The 24,578-nt window shown below is 45.3% G+C and overlaps 1 protein-coding gene across 2 annotated transcripts in view; it reads left to right on the top strand.

Annotated features, from left to right (window-relative positions):
* BRAF (B-Raf proto-oncogene, serine/threonine kinase) overlaps window positions 1–24,578 on the top strand; it is a 603,403-nt gene that overhangs the window by 286,281 nt on the left and 292,544 nt on the right. For both annotated transcript variants that reach the window (XM_069227907.1, XM_069227906.1), the window contains exon 12: window positions 3,919–4,003. In XM_069227907.1, the coding sequence (XP_069084008.1) occupies window positions 3,919–4,003 (85 nt within the window). The remainder of the gene's footprint in view (window positions 1–3,918; window positions 4,004–24,578) is intronic.

Raw genomic sequence — 24,578 nt, 5'->3', positions numbered from 1 at the left:
TGTAAGTACCACTTTATTTTTCAAATTTCTTCAATTTTTTATGATGATGCCACTGTAATATATATCAGTCAATGTTACTTCCCTTTTAACTTTAGTTATTTGAGGGAATAGCTTTGTTTTTTTTTTTAAAGTAATTTTAGTATGAATACCACAGGATGGAAATGCAATACTTTTTTCTCTGTATGTGTACATAATTAGTAATTTGTGTAGTTTGTTCCTATTAGAAATGGGGTCTCTGGTTGGCAGTCCGTTTGCAATCTGTCTAAGCAGTTACCCTTACTCTAGTTAGGGTAAGAGAGTTACACTCCTCAGACGACCCCTGCTCACCCCCTTGGTAGCTTGGCACAAGCAGTCAGGCTTATCTCAAAGGCAATGTGTAAAGTATTTGTACCAACACACACAGTAATAGTAACAACACTACAAATGGCACACATCACCAGTTTAGAAAAATAACCTATATTTATCTAAATCAAACAAGATCAAAATGACGGAAATCCAACATACACAAGCAAAGAACTGCATTTTTAAATTAAAAAGAGTCTTAGTCCATAGAAATCAATGGATGCGTGGTTTTTACCCAAAGTACCTGGTATGCGTCGAAAAAATAAACCGGCAGGCAAGCGTGCCTCGGAAAAGCAAGCGAAGTGTCGATTCCTGACTCGTAAGTGAGACCGTGTGTCATCTCGTCTCCGTTTGGGTAGGTGAAGCGTTGTTTTTCTCTCCTTCAGAAGAGTGATTCATCGATTTCCGGATTGGCAATCTGGGGTCCGTTCAGGTTCACACGGTTTTGACGCCCAGCAATGATGCATGTGAAATCCTGGCGCACGGTGGTGAAGAGCCATGCTGCGTGGGTGATGCGTCAATTTTGGCAGCCGCAAGCAAGTGTTGTGTTGATTTTCCAGCCACATTACAGATGGTGCATTGATTTTTCAGCAGGGAAGCAGGTGCTGCGACAATTTTTCTCCTGGTTGCCTCTGGTGCCTGGATTTCAGCCTTGGTTCCACCAGCTTCTCCTTTCAAGGGCCCAGGGACTGGATTGGGCGCCACTTGGCAGGGTAGGAGTCTCAGCAAGAGAGTCCAGGTGCTGACAGAGGAAGTCTTTGGTGACCCTGAGACTTCAAAACAGGGGGCAAGCTCAGTCCATGCCCTTAGAGACACTTCACTTTCAGGAAAATACCACAAAGTCCAGTCTTTGTCCTCTCTCTGGTAGAAGCAGCAACTGCAGGCCAACCCAGGAAAGCAGAGTCACAGGCAAAGGGGCTGTTCTCCTCCAGCTCTTCTGCTCTTCTCCTTAGCAGACGTTCCTCTTGATCTAGAAGTAATCTAAAAGTCTAGGTGTTTGAGTCCACTGCTTATACCCATTTCTGCCTTTGTAGTAGGCAAACTTCAAAGGAAAGTCTCTGTTGTTGACAAGATCCTGCCTTGCCCAGGCCTGGCCCCAGACACACTAAGGGGTTAGAGATTGCATTATGTGCGGACAGGCACAGCCCTTTCAGGTGTAAGTGACAGCTCCTCCCTCCCCAGTCTTGCCCAGAAGACTCATCAGGATATGCAGGGCACTCCTCAGCTCCCTTTGTGTCACTGTCTAGAGGGAATTCACAAACAGCCCAACTGTCAGCCTGACCCAGATGTGGATTCCACAGGCAGGCAGAGGCACAGAATGGTTAAGCAAGAAAATCCCCACTTTACAAAAGTGGCATTTTCAAACTGTGAATCTAAAAACCAGTTTACCAAAACATGTATTTTGAAAATGTGAATTCAGAGACCCAAACTCCAAATCTCTATCTCCTCCAAATGGGAAACTACACTTAAAAGATATTTAAAGGCAGTTCCAATGTTAACATATGAAAGAGATAGGCCTTGCAATAGTAACAACTGAATTTGGCAGCATTTCACTATCAGGACATGTAAACCACATCAGTACATGTACTACCTTAACATACACTGCATCCTGCCCATAGGGTTACCTAGGACCTACCTTAGGGGTGACTTATAAGTAGTATAAGGGGAGGTTTGGGCCTGGCAAGTGGGTACGCTTGCCAGGTCGAACTTGCAGTTTAAAACTGCACACACAGACATTGCAGTGGCAGGTCCGAGCCATGTTTACAGGGCTACTCATGTGTGTGGCACAATGAGTGCTCCAGGCCCACTAGTGCATTTGTTTTATAGGCCCTTGTCATCTCTAGTGCACTTAACTAGGGACTTAGTAGTAAATCAAATATGCCAGTCATGGAAAAACCATTTACAAATACAGTTTACACAGAGAGCACTTGCACTTTAGCGCAGGTTAGTAGTGGTAAAGTGCCTAGAGTACCAAAATCAGCAAAAACCAAATCCAGCACACAATCTAAAACACAGGAAGCAGAGGCAAAAAGATAGTGGAAACCACGCCAAGAATGCCAGGGTAACAGTTCCTAAGCAATTTAAACAAATAACTGTATTTTTGCTTTCAATAATACAAGCACATGTTAGCTGAAGAAATGCATTAGAATTGTTTAGAAAGTTTTTATTTTCCTCTTTGTAATCTTCAAATGTAGCTAACACATCTTTAACAGATATGCTGAAGTGTTAATGTTCATTTTTATTATTTTATTTGCGGACAGTAGTCAATGATAGTATGTGCATTTTTAAAAATAATTTGTGATGTATAGAAGTCAGTCACATACAAATAAATGATGAGACTGAACAGATGAGTAGAATTATCAATTAGAAAAAGGGTACTTGTTAAGTAGGTCACCCATTTAATAATTTGATGTCCTTCTATTGTGCCATAACTGTTTTTTACTAATGTGAATAATTTGTTTCTAGTTGGCATGTCTTTTATTTTTTCCCCATTTGTTCCCATACTGTGAGGTTTGCTTACCATATTTCTGCTGTAGTCTGTATCCTTGGAGACTCCTTGGTCTCCTCAGAAGCAGACTCCCAAATGGGCCAAACTTCCTAATGGAAAAGCAATCAACTCTCCACCTGTATAATCCTAGTAGAAGAGACAAGGACATTGAAAAATTAACTACTAATCTCTCAGGATCCTCAATTCCCAGCCTAATTGTCACTTTCAAAGTGTGAAGGGATACTGTGGACTGATAGGCAAACTCCAGGCCATACAAATGTCAGTGGCTAGCCTCACCTTCAACGTCCCTCACATCACCCCACACCTCAATAAGCTCCATTGGCTCCCAATCCACAAGCAAGCACTTTTCAAACTCCTCATGCACACATACAAAGCCTTACTTGGCATTGACCAACATACCTTAACAACCTCATAAGCTTTCACAAACCTACCTGACAGCCTCACTGTGCCAAACACCTGCTTGTACACACACCCTATGTATGCAGAACCAGATCTGGCAGTTGTGGGGTCACCAACCTGGCTCCTAAAGCAAGGAATGACCTGCACATCAGAGCCTCCTCCTCAGTTCTTGAATTCTTTTGGAAACTGAAGACCAGGCTCTGCACCTAGCCCTGACCCTGACTCACCCCATACAGCTGCTGCTTTAACACCAGGATACCCTCCGGGGTGAGTTGTGCACTATTCAAATGCACATAAGACAACAGTGTTGTTCCTTAAAAGAACAGTGCCAGTTTTCGAGTCCCTGTAAGTAGATGACTATCTAACTACATTGCCCTTCTTTTCTCTAACCTTCCCTTTAAAATGTTTTGTGAAAGAATTTTCTTGTGATTATGCTTTATGACGTGACATTTTTAGTTTTTTTAAATTGGCTTGTTTTTAAAGTATATAGCCTGCAATAGGCTGTTATAAACGTCATCTTGTGTTATAAAATGAAGATTTCCCTGAAAGAGTACTAGGATTATAGGTGATTAAATGCCTTCTTGGTCATTTATACTAAAAATAAAACATGCACTGTTTCCAGGCAGTGTATTGCTCTTTCTCATTGTGAATATGTGTTCTCTTCATAGGCGATGTGGCTGTAAAAATGTTAAATGTTTCAGCTCCAACACCTCAACAGCTCCAGGCTTTTAAGAATGAAGTGGGAGTGCTCAGGTAAGATTACTCTTGGGTGGATAAGACAGCATTCAAATTATATTGAGCTTGGAGTGGGCTGAATTTGTAATGGTGGTTAGTGTAGAAACCCTTTTTTTTCCATTTTCCCCTCCCTGGAGCACTGAAGATCATCATTCAGAGGTGCCGTTCCTCCTTTCCACATGCAAGAGGCAGATATGTAGGAAAGAGGCAGATAGCTTTACCAATGTTCCAATCGCTGTATACTCAGTTAGCTCACACCTGCTCATAAGGAGGTCAGCACATTTGTTCAACATATCTTTCTTATATTGATATGCTTGCATCTTTCCTTGTAGGCAAGCTGTAATATCACAAATAGCAGTAAACAGTATTGAAATGATATTTAAGATAAAATGCTGCTCATGTCTTCTTCAACCCTTGCTTCTAGTACTAGGGCAAATAATATACCTGGAGTCGTTTAAGGATAAAAGCAATGATTGAATTTATGTCAAAGGCTACTACTCCTGCACCTCACGGTCTTCATATTTTGCCATTTTTGGTGCTGCAAAATAGGCAGACCGGGCACCATAATGAGTGACGTCTTTGGTGCTACTAATGGACATCTGCAGTTCATTGAACAAAGTGTGACTTGTCAATGCAGTATTTGTAGTAGACCCTATCCATTTGGAATATCTGTGCTTGCTGTGCTGCCTATACAGATTTGTTATTGTCATGGACAAGGTAGTAGTCAAAGAATCAGTTGTCGGAGAAGTCCTATGTGCTTTAGACTTTAAGGATGATGAGGTGTTTCCCATCGAGGAGAATTTAGGCAGGAAGGCTCCTGAAGACTGAGAAGATCCGGATATTGGCACTAGAGATATTTTAGGCAAATCATGTGGCACTTTGGATGTATGCAATGCCCCTTAGAGAAAACAAAGATGAGGAAAACATTCCTTCCAAAGGAGTCACTTTAGTTATAGGCAACTTCAACTTCACATTCCGAGTTATTTTAATTGTAATTTTTTTCCGTTCTCTGCCTTCTTGAAGGATGCATGGCTAGAACTCATCCTACTGAATCGTCCCAGAAGAGGGAGGAAGCAGGAAAAAAGCTAAACAATGCAAGGCTTTATAATGAAGAATAGTATTCTACCAATTCACCCCCACAGCCACCATTGCCTTCGCACCTGGACATGAGCCTTATGTTACCCTCCATCCCTGCACAACTCAACAATACATACTTTTCTCCGGATTACATACCTTTAATTTGACTGTCTTGCCCATGAGGCCTACAAACTCTGGTCACAAGTTTTTAAAACATTTTTTTAACATGTATAAAGCTTATTTCATGCCAAGACTGTCTGAGCATAGGTCAGGAGACTTGCACTCCTATAGTATTCTGTTTCATATGTTATAACACTTGTCAGATTCTGTGGTGTAGTGGAAATAATATGGAATACCCCTCGCAGCACCTCAGACAGGTTCCCACATCCGTCAAGCAATATGGATGCCAGCAAAGGCTAGATCACAATTTTTAATCAATCCCAGTAATGCTGCCAGTGCTCCCAACATCATCTTCTCAACTGAAACAGTATTTATCCAGTATTGGATCTTTCATAAATTCACATGCTTGAATCATCCCCGTCGTTGAAGTGGGAGTCCCACGGTACATAAAATAGCAATAATTAACAAATAATTATTTTTGCCATAGGCTATAATGGAGACAGCAATTGCTCATATAGCCTATCCATGTCCTTTTGTGAAAGGACCCAAACCTGCCTGATGTCCAATCAGGCACCAGCACCCTCTAGAACCTTCTCCAGAGAAGCTCCCTTCCTCAGATTTTCTACCGCACGTCGTGTGAAGGGAGTCTCTCTGAGCTCTGCTCAGTTTTTCTTCTACTTCAGAACATTTTCTCTCAAAAAGAATTGAAAATGTGTCGGATTCTTCTAGAAAAGGCCTTTTCTGCCCTTGCAAGACCTGTGGAAAGAAAAGGCTCCATGTGGATGACCCACATAAAGACTGCTTGTATTGTCTCTACCCACACGACGACGGTACCTACAACTACCGTCTCCACTACATCGTCGACGAGAACGTCGTCAGCGTCGACTTCTTTAACATCGACGGTAAGGGCTCCTATCCCCTCACTCAAGCCTCCGTCGACTAGTACCCCATCGACGACAAAGACATCGTCGTTTATAACACCGTCGACGACTGCCCCGTCGACTATAACATCAGCGACGCCAATGTCCTCGGCGGTTTCACCGTCAAAGAAGTCATCGTCGACGAAGACACTACCGTCGACGGCAGACGTCAACGACACTACCGTCGACGAGACCACCGTTGACGAGACCGTCTATGAGACCATCGTCGATGGAAAAATCTGTACCGCCCACGGCTCCATCAACTTTCACGCCATCGACGACGGCACTGGTGCCTGTTAGACAGATAGAGGCGACTCCTGCCTCTTCCAGGTCTCCAGATCTCCGAGCCATGGTCAGGATCACATCTCTGCCCACACCAGACATTTATCCAATAGACACATCTCCAAACAAAGTGTCGACTTTAGTACCCAGTCATCTTCTTGACTGGGAGGAATCTGATGAAGGTCCATTCTGAGATGCACACAGCCCCTCACAGCTCCACGTCAAGTACCAAGATGAAGATGACGAGGATGAGTATGACCAATACCAACCATACTACTCTCATCAGGAACAATATTACCAACCAAGAGAGCCTCAGCATAGAGACTCTATACAGATGTCTTCCTCCTTAATCCAGGATTTACAATCTATGCTACAGGATTATAGGAGAAGGTTCCCACTGGCAGCAGAAGATCAGCCACCAGCGCCAGTTTCTCCGGTGACACCAATCAATGTCCCTCCTCCTCCAGCTACTCCAAGAATGACATCCCACTCGGTGTTAGCTGCACCCCCTAGAGATGAAGGTTCCACTTCAGGGGAAGAGGAAGAAGAGGAAGGAGAAATTTCTACTCCGCAACATCCTACTGAGGAATGGGATGATTACTTAGCCCCCACTCCTTCTCCACCACCTCCTCGCCCCTCTGATTCTCCACCCGAGGACATAGATGGTTTCCATAATCTTATGGACAGAGCTGCTGTACGCTTCCACCTTCCAACATCTGTCTCCCAGTCGGAATGTTTCCTACATGATTTTAAGGAGAAATCACGGAAGTCTGTACGGTCCATTCCGATTATTGATTTCATATGGAGCGAAGGTACAAAGATTATGCGAAACCCGGCTACAGTTCCTCCAGTTCCACAAAAACTGGACAAGAAATACAAGGCAACCCAAGATTCTCCGGCATGCCTTACTGGCCATCCAAAGCCTGACTCAGTTATCTCACAGGCTGCTCAAAGGCGCTCCAAAAACCCATCAACGCCTATCTCTACTCCTCCAGACAAGGAAGGACGGAGATTGGACAATATAGGCAAAAGATTCTCCTCCATGTCAGCAATCACTGTCAGAGCAGCAAATTCTTTGGCAATTCTAGGTCGATATGACCGCCAAATGTGGTCCGACATGCAACATTTCTTGGACCTCATCCCTGAAAGTAAGCAAGCAGAGGCACGGAAGATCCTCCAAGAGGGTGAGCGTACGTCGGAAGAAATTATCGACTGAGCTCTTGACATAGCCTCTACTGGTTTTCGTCAACTAGCAGGTGCTTCGGTCTTACGCCGGCAAGGTTGGCTCAAGGCCACATATTTCAGGCCGGAAGTGCAGTCCCGGATCCTAGACATACCTTACGATGGCGAATCTCTATTTGGCAAACATGTAGATGACGCGCTCCAAGCCATCAAGACTGACACGGACACTGCCAAGTCCCTGGGTACCCTGCAGTATCGGAAACAGCCCTTTCGGGGTGCTAGAGGAAGAGGTTTCACCTCATTTCGAGGTTCCTTGCACAGGCAATACCAGCAATCCCAATATAGGCCTTCCTACCACCAACAGTACAGGCAATCATCAACTGCTTCCTATACCAGACAAGGAGGTAAACGAAGACAGGGTTCACAATCCAGAGATCAACCCAGAAAACAATGATCTTCTACAGGCACCGGCTATGCTCCCCCAATGCCCGCACCATCAGCAAATAGGAGCAAATATTTCCAACTTCATCCAAGAGTGGAAGAAAATAACATCAGACAGATGGTTGCTGGATATAGTGACAAGAGGTCATACCCTGGAATTCATACAAAAGCCACAGCATCATCCACCAACATCAGGCAGATCTCTCCATCTTCGTCTGCTTCAAGGGGAGGTATTCAGCCTTCTTGCCAAAGGAGCTATAGAGGCAGTTCCTGTACAACAACGGGGTCTCGGATTCTACTCCCGGTTTTTCCTCATAAGGAAGAAGTCAGGGGAGTGGCGTCCTATACTAGACCTCAGGAAACTCAACAAGTTCCTTCGTAAGCAATCTTTCCGGATGATCACACTGTCAGATATCCTGCACCTCCTCAATCCTGGAGATTTTATGACAACTCTAGATCTCCAGGATGCCTACTTCCACATACCAATACACTGAAAAACATCGCAAATATCTCCGCTTTACAGTAGCCGGTGCCCATTATCAGTTCAACGTCCTACCATTTGGTCTCAGATCAGCTCCAAGAATCTTCACGAAATGCCTTGCCCCGGTCGCAGGTTTCCTCAGAAGCAAGGGTTTCCAGGTGTTCCCATACCTGGATGACTGGCTCATAAAAGCTCTGTCATCTCTGCTAGCTTCCAAAGCGACAAACGCCTGCCTAGAACTATTCCTCAGTTTGGGCCTAACAGTGAACCTACAGAAGTCAGTCGTGCTTCCCTCATGCAGGAGAGTTTTCCTGGGAGCAGAATTAGACACTATCCAAAACAAGGCATATCTCACTCTAGCAAGGCAGCAGAAGCTGACCCACTTAGCTGTCACAATCTCCGCAAAAGAGTTTGTTTCAGTACGACTGTTCAAGTCGCTCCTGGGCATGATTTCCTCAGCCATAGTCCTAGTACGGCTAGCAAGACTCAAAATGAGGCCGCTGCAAGAAGAACTGCAACTTCAATGGACCCAGTCGCAAGGGTCCTTCGAAGACTTAATAACTATCACACCAAAAATTCGGCAGCCGTTGAAATGGTGGTCTCACACCAACCACCTCTCCCAAGGTCTTACTTTTCTAGCACCAATACCAGACTTTGTCATCACCACGGACGCCTCCTTGGAAGGATGGGGAGGCCACTTGCAGGACATGCGCATTCAAGGCAGATGGTCCAAGCTCCAAAAAGAGATGCACATAAACCTGTTAGAGCTGAAGGCGATTCATCTCACGCTCAAGGCTTTTCTGCCACGCATCGCAGGATCATCAGTGTTAGTCAGAACGGACAACACAACAAGTATGTTTTACATCAACAAGCAGGGAGGAACAAGATCCCTCTCAAGAGAAGCTCAGTCTCTTTGGAACTGGCTCACACTGAACAACGTCCGCCTCAGGGCAGAGCACCTGGCTGGGGTCAACAACGCTCTAGCGGACTCTCTCAGCAGGACGGACGACAACTGCCACGAGTGGGGACTCAACCAGACCATACTCGAGGGCATCTTCCAACGATGGGGTCGGCCGATCCTAGACTTGTTTGCCACCAATCTGAACGCCAAATGCCAGTTTTACGCCAGTCGATACCCACTCCCGGGGTCGTGGGGAAATGCTCTTTTGATGAGATGGTCCGGGATCTTTGCATACGCTTTTCCCCCCATCCCACTGATTCCCAGGCTCCTCAGGAAAATGAAGGCCGAATGCTGCAGGATCATTCTTATAGCCCCCAAATGGCCCAGACAGTACTGGTACACGGAGCTCCTACTCTGGTCCGTGGCCAATACAGTCCGCCTTCCTTGCAACCACAATCTTCTAACGAAGAATCAGGGTCTCATCCTACATCCCGACCCAACTTCACTACAATTTCATGCTTGGCTCCTGAGTACAGAGAGTTTCACGATATGAACATCGATCAAGAATGTAGACTTATATTATCTAAGGCACGAGCAGAGAGCACAAACAAAACGTACAAACTCAAGTGGAAGAGGTTTTGTGTTTGGTGCTCTCAGAACAATTTTCACCCATTTCAAATTAACCCTGAGCAAATTCTTTCTTACCTGCTCTCTCTCTCCAAAGCTGGTCTTTGCCATGCATCAGTCAAGATTCACCTAGCAGCTATAGCCTCATACAGGCAATCGGCTGAGATGCCATCTATCGGCTCATCCAGAGTCATCAAACAGTTTATGAAAGGGCTTTTCCGCACTTTTCCCCTGGTGCGGTTTCCTCCGCCAGAGTGGCACCTTAATATTGTACTTTCCCAGCTCATGAAAGCTCCTTTCGAGCCCATTCATAGGGCGGAACTCAAGTACATCACTTGGAAAGTGGCAACCTTGCTCGCTCTCACCTCTACCAGGAGAGTCAGTGATATACAGGCGTTCACTACTAAAGAACCGTTTTTAGTTTTCTCTGAAGACTTCGTTCTGCTCAGAACCAATCCCAAATACATTCCCAAGGTGCCATCTTCGTTTCACCTCAATGAACCCGTTATTCTACAAACCTTTTTTCCAAACCCTACTACGATCGCAGAGAAAACTCTACACTCTTTAGACATCAAACAATACCTAAAAATGTTATCTTCAAAGTACCAAACAAATCAGAAAATCAGACCGATTCCTAGTATCTTATTCTCTTGGACGACAGGGAACAGGAGTAACTAAGGCCACTATAGCCCGATGGATTTCGTCGACAATCCAGTTCTGTCACACCAAGGCAGGAAGACCGCTGACTAGGCGCCCGAGAGCCCACTCCACAAGAGCAGTCTCCACATCGGCTGCTTTGTTTCAAGGTATTGCCCTTGATAAAATATGCCAAGCTGCGACATGGAAAACTACGCACTCCTTTACGCAGCACTATTGTTTGGAGTCATCACAAAGAACCGACTCTCTAGTAGGACAAGCTGTTCTACGCCATCTCTTTCATTAAGGTGAGACCTTTCCTTAGTTATAGACAAATGGTTTGAAATGCAAATAACCGTGATTTCTATTATGCTTCCATATGAATATGTAATATGTATGTATGTAAATTTCAGTATATGTGTACTTGTACTTAGAAGTATTTATGTTCCTTCGAAGCTCACGATGAAAAATGTATGAGTTAACTATTTATATTGGAGATAGAGGGTCTTCATGCTAGCACCCTCCATCCACGTTGGATACAATGTTTATCAACAATACTGCTGACTATTCAGATTCAAGTATGTGAATTTATGAAAGATCCAATACTGGATAAGAAAACAAGTTACTTACCTGTAACTACAGATATCCAGTATTGGTATCTTTCATAAATTCACATGCGACCCACCCTCCTCCCCTTTGATGCTCGCATTTCCTCTCAGGTTATAATTGTTTACTCTCGTGCTGGAAAATCTGAGGAAGGGAGCTTCTCTGGAGAAGGTTGTAGAGGGTGCTGGTGCCTGATTGGACAGCAGGCAGGTTTGGGTCCTTTCACAAAAGGACATGGATAGGCTATATGAGCAATTGCTGTCTCAATTATAGCCTATGGCAAAAAAAAAATATTTGTTAATTATTGCTATTTTATGTACCGTGGGACTCCCACTTCGACGACGGGGATGATTCGAGCATGTGAATTTATGAAAGATACCAATGCTGGATAACTGTAGTTACAGGTAAGTAACTTGTTTTCTTCTGCATTTCAAGCTCCCCAGACAGAATGTGAGCCCTCAGGAAAATGGAACTACCACAGCTGATTCTGCAGGGCCTTTTGTATGGCATCACATGTTAGGCACTCAAGCAATGTGACTAAAAACTACTGGCCAATGTAGCCTGCAGTAGGTTGTCAAAAAACATAACCTTGTGTTATGAAATGAATATTCCCTTGGAGGGGATGGTGGTTGCCACTGTGTAGTTGTACTTAGGTCAGAGTTTCCATATGAAGAGGTTTTTTTTTGTTTCGCTAATAACTTTGACGCCAATTGATGAATCTGCACAAAGCTTGCTTTCAAAATAAACCTGCAATCACCTCTGCTCCTACCAACCTTGTTTATTTATCTTTTGGAGTCATAGTAGAAGCCGCCTGGCAGGTGGCACAATTCTGTGGTACACAGTACAGCTGTGAGCAAAAACTCAGACCTTCCACTGAATTGGGAAAGCAACTTGAGGTCGAAAAAACAGTTAAGCACTGCTTTTTTCGACTTCAAGATGAAGATATATCTCTTACAGTATGGGTCAAAGTATGGCTCTTTTTCCGCTTTGGTCGTTAGAAAGAAAACTGTTAAGCACTGTTTTTTTCACCTCAAGTTGTTTTCTCAATTCAGGGAAAGGTCTGTTTTTTTGTGTCACACCATGCTTTATGGACTGTTCTAGTCTTTGTTAGTCCTCAAGGGTTTCCTTTCGTGGTATAGCAGAGTCACGCTAAAAAATCTCTCTCCATTTGGCTTTGCCTGCAGCGCACAAGGTCAGTGCTGAGATTTCTGGGGAATCATTTTCAAGTTTATAGGGCTTACTGTACGAGCACAATTTGTGTTTTCTATTTTTCAGAAGATGTTTGGTACTTGCATGTCTGCATGATCGAGAATGTTGTAGATGGTACAACAAGACCCAATTGATTTACTAGTGCAAGTGAGTGGTGGGAAAGAACTCAAGGGTAAATCTCACAATCTGAGACTTCTAGCTGCAGATTCCTTACCTTTAGAATTCCCTGGCATCAGCTTCAGCTTCGAATCTGGAATTTTTCTGCTGAGCAGTGCCCTTGGTGTCGTCCGGCTCTGCGTGGCATTGTTAGTGTCCTTGGAGCCGTCTGTGACGTCACAGCCTTCTATATAGACACCACCCCGGCGCACTCACTTCAGTTCTTTTCCTTCCGCAATAGTTAAGCGCAGATCCGGAAAGAACTACCCTTTTTTTTACATTTTTGTCAAAGATTTTTTCAAATTGTCTGAGCGATGTCTTCTAGAAAGACTGGATTTAAACCGTGTGGTGCATGTCATCGCTCCATGTCAGTTACGGATCTACACCAGGTGTGTCTCTGGTGTCTTGAAAAGGACCACGATTCAAAGCCGTGTTCTGACTGCCGTCTTTGGTTAGCGCGACTCCAAGGAGATCACGGTCCCGCTCTGGGAGGAGGTCGCAGCACTGCTCCAGGAGCCCCAAGTCATCTTCCTCGCATCCGAGTTCTTCGGGCATTCAGGTAAGAGGCACAAAAAGAAGAAGTCCAAGTGGACTCCGACTTCGCATGCCCGTCGGCCGACAAGGCATCCAGGGTACGTCGATGTTCCGAGCGCGGCTCCGCGGAACCATCGCCAGGGCCAACTCCACATCTTCCCCCTTTTCAGGGGACCGGAGTGACCCCCGCTCAAATCAAAGAATTTTACGAGGCTGTGCCCCTTGTTTTTAAGGGGCTGCACCCTTGGGTCGGTCTTCGGGCCCCGTGGGGTCAGCAAGAGCCCCATCGGATTCCGATAGCGGATCCCAACTAGATGTCGGTTTCTCACAGTCGACCTCCGACGACGTCAGCGCTCCCTCCACCACCGGCACCCACTGGGGGTAGTGGCCCCATCCTCATTCCGGATGATCCGGAGCTGGAATGACGTCGTACAACGCCGATTCCGACTTCGAAGGCACCAATTAGGCCCAGATTAGTGCTTGATGCTTATTCTGAACAGCCGGGCACAGGAGAGGAGGGAGGGGTCTGAGGGCCCTTTAGAATATGAAATGGAGCATGAACAGTACTGGTATGAGGATCTAGGGGAAGCCAGTGGACTGGATACTTCTCCAGATGCTGGCATGCTCTCTCCCGCTGTGGCTAGGGAGGAGGGTGCATCTTATGCCATGGTGGTGTGTAGGGCAGCTGAGGTCTTGGACCTAGACTTGCTTACGGTGCCAGTTGCTACATCAGAGCCGATGTTACCCTTCAGTGAAGCCCTCACAGATGTCCTTCTGGGAAAATGGTCAAAACCCAGCACAGGGGCTCCTGTGAATAGGGCAATCGGCCGCCGCCATAGACCTGCTCCAAAACGACCCTAGTTTCCTCACCCAACGCCTCATCCTGGAGAGCTTGGTGGTCCAAGGCTCCACTTCCCGTGGTGCCTCCCCTTCCGCCCTTCCAGATAGGGAATCCAAGAGGCTGGTCCAACTTGGAAAGAAGTTGTTTTCTAACTCCAGCCTGGCATTGAGGTCAGTAAACACCTCTTGCCTATTGGGCCGTTTTTCCCATACTTTATGGGATACGGTGGCACAGGTGCTGCCCCATGTCCTGGAGGATGTGCGGGACATTCTCACCAAGGCTGTGAAGGATGGGAGAGATGCAGCCAAGTTTACTATCAGGTGTGGCTTGGACATGACTGACTCGCTGGGCAGGGCGATTTCTTCGACAGTGGCCCTCCGACGCCATGCCTGGCCACGTACCCCTGGCTTTTCAGGGGATGTCCAGTCAAACTCAATGGACATGCCTTTCGATGGCTCTTGCCTTTTTGGTGAGAAGGCATACTCTGCGCTTGAGAGGTTCAAGGATTCTCAGCTACCACCAGATCCTTGGGCCTTTTAGTGCTGGCTCGTCAGCAGCCTGTCTTTCGTCCCTTTTGAGGCTTCGGAAGGGGCACGGTACCACGCCAGCCGCAGGTTAGCCACCGTCCTCTGGCTTCGCAGCATCTGAGGACGAGGTCGTGGTACCGTCGGACCCAGAGGGTCTGGCCAGAGGTCGGCCACCACCCACCCATGTCTTCCGCAGTGCCCAAGCCCTCCTAGTATGGTTCTGCCATGTCCGTCCAGTTGGAGGGAGGATTCAATTTCATCTCCCTCACTGGCGGTCCATAACATCGGACAAATGGGTCTTGCAGATCATACAGAAGGGGTATTCCCTCCCCTTCCAGTATTTCCATCCCTCAAGTAAAAGAACGGCTGATGGAGGATCATTTGATCTTACACCGCGAGGAAGTTACCGCTTTCTTAGCCAAAGGAGCCCTAGAAAGGGTCCCAATGTCAAAAGTAGCAGTGGTTGTTATTCCCGCTGCTTTCTTATTCCCAAAAAGAACAAGGGCCTTTGCCCTATCCTGGATTTAAGGGATGTCAATCTCTTCCTCAAGAAGGAGAAATTCCAAATGCTCACTTTTGCTCAGGTCTTTTCTGCCCTAGACCAAGGAGACTGGATGGTAGCGTTGTACTTGCAGGATGCGTATTTTCACATCCCCATTCTGCCCGCCCACAGGCGTTACTTGCGGTTCAAGGTGGGCCACGAGCGTTTTCAGTTTACCGTGCGATTGGGTCAAAGGCGAACTCTTCTCCCTTCCCCAACCAGATCTTACAGTAGTGACAGATGCGTCCCTTCTGGGATGGGGCGGCCATCTGAGAGAGGTGGAGATCAGGGGCCTCTGGTCTCCAGTGGAATCTGGGCTCCATATCAACTTATTGGAGCTCCTGGCGATCCGGCTAGCATTAAAGGCATTTCTTCCTGGTGTGAAAGGGAAGATAGTGCAGGTGTTCACAGACAACACTACTGCAATATGGTACTGCAACACGCAGGGCGGTGTGGGGTCGTGGACCCTTTGTCAAGAGGCTTTACGCCTCTGGACATGGCTGGAACAGCAGGGAATAATCCTGGTGGTTCAACATCTGGCAGGTTCTCTGAACTCCAGAGCGGACGAACTCAGCGGGCGATGCTTAGCGGATCACGATCTGTGCGCCTCTGAAGAGAACTCGCAATGTCAGCAGTATTACGCGTTGGAGTTTCCAAGACGGTTACCGCTAGGCGATGCTTTTCGTTGTGAGTGGAGCTCAGGCCTCCTGTACGCCTTTTCGCCCATACCACTTCCGCCCAGAGTTCTCAAGAAAATCAAGAACGACCGGGCCCAGGTAATCCTAGTGGCTCCGGATTGGGCACAAAGAGTCTGGTATCCAGAGCTTCTCAAAATGAGCATCAATCCTCCAATCAGGTTGCCTCTTCGGGAGGATCTTCTGTTGCAGCAGCAGGGGAAGGTTGTCCACCCGAACCTGTCAACTCTGCGGCTTCATGCGTGGAGATTGAGCGGCGGCAATTGATGGTTTATTACCTCCCTCCCGAAGTCTGTAATGTCATTCTGGCAAGACAGTTTGCTCCTGCTGTTTGAAACGTTTTGTATTATATTGTACAGAGAGGTCTATTGATCCTTTCTTCTTCTCTTTCTAATATCCTTCTTTTCATTCTGACACTCACCCAACAGGGTTCCTCCTTAGGGACTCTTAAGGGCTATCTTTCTGCCTTATCAGCTTTTCTTCGCTTGCCTGATCAACAGTCTTTAAGTCTCCTATTGTACAGAGATTCTTAAAAGGGCTTGTACATATGTTTCCACCTACGCCTTTTGTTATGCCCCAGTGGAACCTTAATCTAGTGCTTTCTTTTCTAATGTGTGCTCCTTTTGAGCCTTTACATAATTGTCTTCCCCGGCTGCTCAGTATCAAAACAGCCTTCTTAGTGGCGATCACATCTGCCAGCAGAGTAAGTGAGATGCAGGCTTTATCATCAGAACCGCCGTATCTCACATTATATCCTGATAAGATAGCCTTCAGAACTCGTGCCTCTTTCCTCCTCAAGGTGGTGAACCCTTTCCATCTGGGTCAGAACATCACCCTGCCCACCTTCTTTGCTCCACCACATCCCTCTAAAGAAGAGGAGTTTCTCCACCGTCTGGACCCAAAAAGAGCGTTGTTGTTATACCTTGACCGTACAAAAGAGTTCCGGGTGGACAACCCACTCTTTGTGTGGTACGTTGGAGCAAAAAAGGGTTAGACAGTTGAGAAACTAACCATTTCGCGCTGGGTTGTTCTCTGTATTAAAATCTGCTATGCACTGGCCAAGAAGCAGCCTCCTGAGGGCTTGAGAGCTCACTCTACAAGGGGGAAAGGGGGAAAGCTGCTACCACAGCGTTAGCAAGAGGCGTGCTGGTACTAGACATCTGCCAGGCGGGAATGTGGGCTTCCTTGCACACGTTCGCAAGACACTATTGCCTGGATAGCCAGGTGAGAAGAGGGGAGCATTTTGCTTGCTCGATCCTACAGGACTTACTTGTGTGAAGTATATCTTCGCAGCCCACCGCCAGGAGGTTATAGCTTGGGTATCTATTCTGAGGTAAGGAATCTGCAGCTAGAAGTCTCCATCAGATGAACAAGTTACTCACCTTCGGTATCAGATTATCTGGTAGAGACTCTATCTAGCTGCAGATTCCTTACACCCACCCAGGCCTCCCCGCTCTGCGGATATATTCTATGTTTTTCAGATATTTACCCTTTCTCCAGGGCATGTCTTTTTGCTCAGACAATCAGAAGAAAAAAAAAGTTGGTTCTTCCATGACTCTGCGCTTCTGGCGTGGGAAGTTGTGGAAAAGAACTGACGTACGTGCGCTGGGGTGGTGCCGGTATAGAAGGCCGTGACGTCACTGATGGCTCCAACGATGCCACACAGTGCTGGATGACGCACGCGTATCCGAACAACACAACCCGAGGGCATGCGCAGGGTACTTCTCAATAGAAAAATTCCAGATTCAAAGCTGAAGCTGACGCCAGGGAATTCTAAGGTAAGGAGTCCGCAGCTAGATAGAGTCTCTACCAGATAATTTGTTACCGAAAGTAAGTAGCTTGTTCATTAATGGCTTAGAAAAGTAGTGAGTATTGCATTAAGAAAAAACTCTACATAGAATTCAGTTCAATATGGGTTTGACAAATATTCTAAATTCTCTGTCACGGGGATGTAGCAGGGCAAAGTTCTTTCTAATATCGATAATGACCAAACTGTGATTGTTATTGTGGCAGTCTGCCGGCCCAGTTTTGTCCAGTTTGTTCCAGTCCTCCCCCATTATTACTATATTTAATTCAAATCATTAAGTCATAAGTCTCCAGGGTTTTGGGACAAACATCTTGTTGAATACCATTGGATGCATACATTATTCCTATCATCCTGTTTAATTATATAGCTGCACTGCATTTTGTGTTGGACTGGGGACTAGAGGCTGAGACTTGGGATTGTTTCTAGATCTACCACTACTTACTGCTGTGCCCACTCTGTCTATTTCGCAAATTGCAAGGCCTCAGGCCTCAGAATTTGAAGGCTGTGTCTCCTGCAAGAAAACAATATTTATATCACTTTTTAGATAGTGTAAAATCTTTAGTCTCTTTTTTAAAATTTAGCATTTTTAAATTGTGCAAAAGTCATTTCTGAGTATTTTGAATGTTCTGGGGGTTTGGGGAAGAGGAGTTTAGTTAAAATAGCCTGTGGAGGGAGAGGAAATCGTTTTTACTTGTATTAAACAGGAAGTGAGGGTCAGTAAGAGCCCTCCTTCCTGTTGGGACTGCAAGTTAGCGGTCTAGGGTTAGGGAGCCGATTCTGGGCTGGGCCTCGTTCCTGCAGGCATAAATGTGCCGGAACGAGCGACCGCGCTTGAGAAGAAAGCATTTTTTTTAGCTCTTGCTGTTTTAAGGTTTGTGTAGTGACATCTGCTTTTTATAACTACTGTGGCTTTGATGTATTAAATTTTAGTATTTTAATAGAAAGAGGAAAATAGAATAGAAAAATAAGGAAAATCGTTTTTTAATCAATGTGTGTGTTTTTTAAAATTTAGCATTTTTAAATTGTGCAAAAGTAATTTCTGAGTATTTTGAATGTTCTGGGGGTTTGGGGAAGAGGAGTTTAGTTAAAATAGCCTGTGGAGGGAGTGGAAATCGTTTTTACTTGTATTAAACAGGAAGTGAGGGTCAGTAAGAGCCCTCCTTCCTGTTGGGACCGCAAGTTAGCGGTCTAGTGTTAGGGAGCCGATTCTGGGCTGGGCCTCGTTCCTGCAGGCATAAATGTGCCGGAGCGAGCGACCGCGCAGCGGACGCACGCAGCGGGCGCGCCAAAGGCAAGCCCGTCTGCGCCCGTCCGCGCCTACCGGGCCCCGGGGCCAGAAATGCTGCCCTTTTTTATAGCTGTGCAGTATCTGGGGGAGAGGAAGATTACAGTAAACTATCGCCTAATCCCACTAATAATGTAGTATTTAAGCCTTTAAGGAAGGGTGGAGCTATTTGGACCTGTGAAACCTGTAATTGGGCTATTCAAGTCCCTATAGAGGCAACAAAGGTAAGAAACCAAGACATTAGGCCGGCAGGGTTGGGAGAGAAAAAAATGAAACAGAAGGCATTTCATAATTACAGCTTTCAGTATACCTTAATAAATGCTAGGTCCCTTCCCAAACATAAACAGGAAATCTGCAAGATGATTGATAATTGGCAGATTGATTGTCTATTTATTACTGAAACCTGGGGTAAAGTAGAATCGGACCCAGACTTTATTGTCGCCTCTCCACCAGGTTTTACCTTCCACAGACTTGATAGACCTCAGAACGGGGGGGGGTGGTCTGGCCATTATCTATAGGTCTACGTTGGCATGCACATGCATTAGTTCTTCGACAGATTCATGTGAGGCAATGACATTTACAATTTCTCAGAATAGTGGGGTACTACTAGAGGGGCTGTTGATATATCGTCCACCGGGACCGACTAAATTTTTTTTACAGTCTTGGCCTAAGTTGATAGAACCTATGGTTCTGTCTGCAAAAGCTGTGATATTGGGCGATTTTAACATGCACTTTGATGAGACGTCAACTCCTAAGATCCGTGAATTCATTGACTTTATGGAGGCCCTGGATTGGACCTCCAGAGTCTCGTTGGCCACCCATATTGCAGGGCATATTCTGGATGGGGTGTTTGCACGAGCCACTCAACAGTTACCATGATACAGTTGAGTTGGACGGATCATCATCTGCTGAAATTTAAACTCGCCTCAAAGAATGTTGGGGCTGCTAACGTGGAAACGAACAAGGTAGCCAGGTTATGGAAACAGGTTAAAGTAGAGGAATTAGGTCCGGCTTTAGAAGCTGGTTGGGATAAGGCTAAAGCTATGGCCTTGCCCCTGATTGACAGCTTTCTGAAAGGAGTGGAAATGACCATGGAAGAAATGGTACCCCCCGTAATTAGAAGGCCCAATAGTCAGAAGAAACCAGGTCACCCTTGGTTTACAAAAGACCTCAAACTCCTTCAAAGAAAGTATCAACAGCAGGAAGGACCGTGGAAATTTAATCCAGTACCTGAGGAAAGGTGGCCCTTAAGTCCACTCTAAAGGGTTATAAAGCAGCACAATTTATGGCCAAATCTAAATTTTATTCTACCAAACTAAAGGAGGCTATTAATGCCCCCAGGGAACTTTTTAAGACTATTAAGGCCCTAACTGTGCCCATGAAGTCGGCTGGTCTAGAAAACTCTCAGGGTTTCTGTGATAAAGTTGCTTTTCATTTTGAAAATAAGATATTGCAAATACATAGCAACTTTGATACCCAGATTATTCCTGAAGTATTACCCCCCATGATAACAGAGAGTGCTACAGCAGATGACCAGTCACTAATGTCATATTTCCAACCCCCTTCCATGGATACTATTAAAAAGAAGATTCTTGAAATTAAATCGGGCTCCCCTCTGGATCCGTGTCCTCCTTCCATTTTTCACTTGGTTCTGGATTTAATGGCACAGATGTTGGTCCCCATTTACCAAGAGGTAGCTATGTCTGGGCAGTACCCATCTATCTGGAAAGAAACGATAGTAGTACCCCTCAAGAAAAAACCAGAGGGGGATAATCGGGACATGAGTAATTTGCGGCCAATAGCACGTCTCCCGTTTTTGGCAAAGATTCTAGAAAAAAATTTGAACTCTGAATTGATTGAGTTTTTAACAAAAGCGGATGCTCTTGATATCTCCCAATACGGGTTCAGAAAAGGGCTTAGTACTGAAACTGCCCTAATCTCATCCTCTGATACTATTCGAAGGATGGTTGGTGAAGGCAAGGGGGGCGTTTTGGTTCTTTTAGATTTATCCGCTGCCTTCGATACTATCTCTCCCACACTATTAATGTCCCGTTTGCATCATGTGGGTTTGAGGGACAAGGCGCTTAAACTTTTGAAGTCTTTTCTTACAAATAGGTGGACCACAGTTAGCTGTGGTGATTTCAAATCTAGACCTTATCTTCTGCCATGTGGGATTCCGCAGGGATCTTCCCTCAGCCCCACATTGTTTAATGTGTATGTTGCGCCTTTGGCTAGTCTAATTCGTACTTTTGGTTTCATTCCATCTTCCTATGCTGATGACTCCCAGCTTATTATTCCTATTAATCAGCCATGGGAGGAGGTTGCAGATCGGTTTAGTAATTGTATGGTGGAAGTGAGTAAATGGATGAAGACCAATTGGCTAAAAATGAATGCCACCAAAACTGAAGTTTTATGTTGTGGACCTGGAAAGAATTTATGGAACTCACGGTGGTGGCCTTCTGAATGTGGTAACTGCCCTGTGCCCACTACTGTTACTAGAAACCTAGGCATCTTGTTCGACGAACATCTGTCTTTTAAAAAAAAAGATTAATCATGTGGTAAACATCAGTTTATGGTCAATTAAAATGCTCAGAAAAATCTTCCCCTATCTGTTACATGAATGGAGAGTATCTGCTATCCTGGCATTGGTAATGTCCAAGATAGACTACTGTAATGCACTGTTCCTTAATCTAGATAAGGGGCTGATAAAAAGACTCCAATTAGTTCCGAATTCCTTTGTCAGAGCAGTTCTTAATCTCCCACGCTGTGTATCAGTTAGAGAGAGTCTCAGGAAATTACATTGGTTACCAGTGGCGAGGTGTATCCAGTTTGTCGCTCTGTCTTACTTTTAAAGCAGTTCATGGAATAGGACCACAGTACCTGACTTCCAGACTCCTCCTGCATGTACCTAAAAGAAGCTTGAGGTCTTCCCAAGCTCACTTGATTCAGGTCCCTCGCATACATAAAGCCAAATGGGGAGACAAAGCTTTTACAGTAGCTGCAGCCAGAGGATGGAACTCTCTCCCACAGAATATTAGGCAAGAATCAGGTTATGTGAAATTTAGGAAAATGGTGAAAACTTGGCTCTTTCCTCGTTAATTATTTTGGTACATCAAGATCAGGGTCTTTGATTTAGTTTGTTTCAGTTTCTTCTATTGGATGTTTTTCTATCTTCATTATTTCTGTTATTTTTCTTATCCTCTGTCTATTTTTTACTACGTGCTTTCTTCCCAGCGCTTCGATGCTCTTTGAGTAGGAACGTGCTTTATAAATCTCGAATTACATTACATTACATTACATTACAAGTGCCTTAGCCATTGATGTTAAGCAAGGGGATGGTCAACATTTATTTTTATTAAACTGAGGCATTATTGACCTAAAGTAGTGTGTAAATCAGGTTCTTTTTCCTGAGGGGAAGGAAGTAGGTATCAATATCACTGTAGAGTCAAAGTGGGCTAAATTATCTTTGTGATATGTGCGAGGGTTGCATAAATAACTCAAATACACACTGATGTCCGCAGACTGTAGAAGCTTTCAATTCTGCAATCATTCCTATGAACAACTACCTATCTGCCATGCACATACCTTTGGCATCTCACTCCAAAGCCTTCTATTTTACTTATTGTTTCAGCACCATTAGTTAGCAAAACTATATGTAATCACTGTAATCAGTGAGGTGTCCTTTTAGATCTTTGAACCTATGGACACATCCTGACCCAACCCGATTAGCAGAGTGGTTTTGGAAGGCTATTTGTAGAAAGATGCTGTTCTGCATATAAAATACTGATAGCATCTTAATATCATCACAGATGGTGGCAGCCTGTGTTTATCCCTGTGTTTCTGTGCAATCACTGTATTCAAGAGCTCAATGAGTATATATCACCATGTTCCTTTTTTCTAGTCTCGCCCCAAGCCTCTCCCTGTGTGGGCAGGTGATCAGGGTAGCAGTTGATATTACTTGCAGTGTGAAAGTGGAGTGCAAGTTTTAGTTTGCGTGACTGTTTTATGGGTTGTGGGATTTGATGCTAACCCTAACTTGGAATTTCCAACGGTTTTTAGTTTTTAATTAGTAGCCATTACTGCACTCAAATTTTGATTTAGAAGATACATTTCTGAGGTTATTTTAAACATGTTAACATGTCATAACAATGCCACCTGTAACTTTAATATTTATATTTTAAGTGTGTGTGTGTGTGTGTGTATATGTACACTTATTTCTTATAGAAACTTCAAGCCACAGATTCTTCACCTTTTGAATACTTCCCCAGGGTAAGACTGGATCCAGAAACTTTAGAGCAGTACCTCTGTGTGCCGTCATGTGGTGCCATGTGGCTCTGTATTGACGTTCCTCTCAGAAAGCTAATTCAGGTGCGACTCCTACACTATAACGTCAGTTCTTTTCTTTCCGAGACACCAGATGTGGATCTTAAAGCTACCTCTCATTTCTTTCATGACCCTTTTTACCGCAGATTTATTCACTGTGCTAGAGAAATGTCTCCTCCCAAGACAACCAGGTTTAAACCTTGTAAGGACTGATGTTGACAAATGTCTGTGACAGATCCACAGCAAGTTTGCCTGCAGTGCCTGGGATCAGCCCTCAACTCTAAGGCCTGTAGTGATTGTGCATCGATAATGCTACAGATTACATTTGGCAAACCAGTGGCACTAGCATTGCTACCCATCGCCATCCTCTAGACTATTCTAGACCTACGCCCCCTCAGTGTCTGATCTAGGTCTTGTCTGTCATTGATTCCGGAGACTAGATGGTTGCCGTGAACCTGCAGTACATTTATTTTAACATCCCTGTCCTGCAGGCCCACAGGCGCCATAGGCAGTTCATGGTGGGACGGGGAGCATTTTAAGTTCACTGTGCTCCCCTTCGGTCTCACGAGCCCTTTGAGTGTTTAGGAAAGTGATGGCGGTGATAGAAGCACTTTTTCAGAGGTCAGGAAACCCAATCTTCTCCTACCTCGATGACTGGCTGCTGAAGGCAGGCTCATCTCAGGCATTCCCCCCCACCCCCGCAGACTACCGCAAATGTCCTCACATCTTGGAGTTTTACTATTAATGTGCCAAAGTTACAACTCCTTCTCAGATGCTCCGTTTAACCAAAGCAATTTTTGGCACTGTCCAGTTTTGTGCCTTTCCCCCCAAAAAGGAGAGCCCCAGGTTATTTAGTATGTTCTCAGTCTTTTAGCATTGGTCCTGGATTTTAGTGAGGTCAACTCTGAGGCTCTCAACTCTGAGGCTGTTGAGACTGATGGCCTGCTGCTAAACAAGTATGCCAGGAGGTGTATGCGGGCTCTGCACTGGGATGTAAAGTCTCAATGGGCCCAACATGAAGGGGACCTCTCCGATCACTTACAGATCTCGGAGGAGACTGCAAAGACCTACAGTGTTGGTTGCTCAATCGCGATTAAGTTACTTGCAGACCTCTCCCTCCCTCTCTCTATTCCACCCAGAACTAACAGTGGTGACTGAAGCATCGCTTCGTGGCTAGGGTGGCCCCTTGGGAGAAATGGAGATCAGAGGCCTCTGGTCTGTGGCAGAGTCCTGGCTCCACATCAACCTTCTGGAGCTGAAAGCGTTCCTCTTGGTATTAAATGCCTTTCTGCCATCTATCAAGGGAAAGCTGGTGCCGGGGTAAGCAGACAACAATATTGACATGTGGCACTCTAACAAACAGGGTGGTGGGTGTTTGGAGGTGCTGCGTCTAGAGAAATAG

Source organism: Pleurodeles waltl, chromosome 4_1 (assembly GCF_031143425.1).
Source record: "Pleurodeles waltl isolate 20211129_DDA chromosome 4_1, aPleWal1.hap1.20221129, whole genome shotgun sequence".
Classification (NCBI taxonomy): Eukaryota; Metazoa; Chordata; class Amphibia; order Caudata; family Salamandridae; genus Pleurodeles; species Pleurodeles waltl.
Note: the sequence above shows the minus strand (reverse complement) of the source record. Positions and strands in the feature narration are given on the sequence as shown.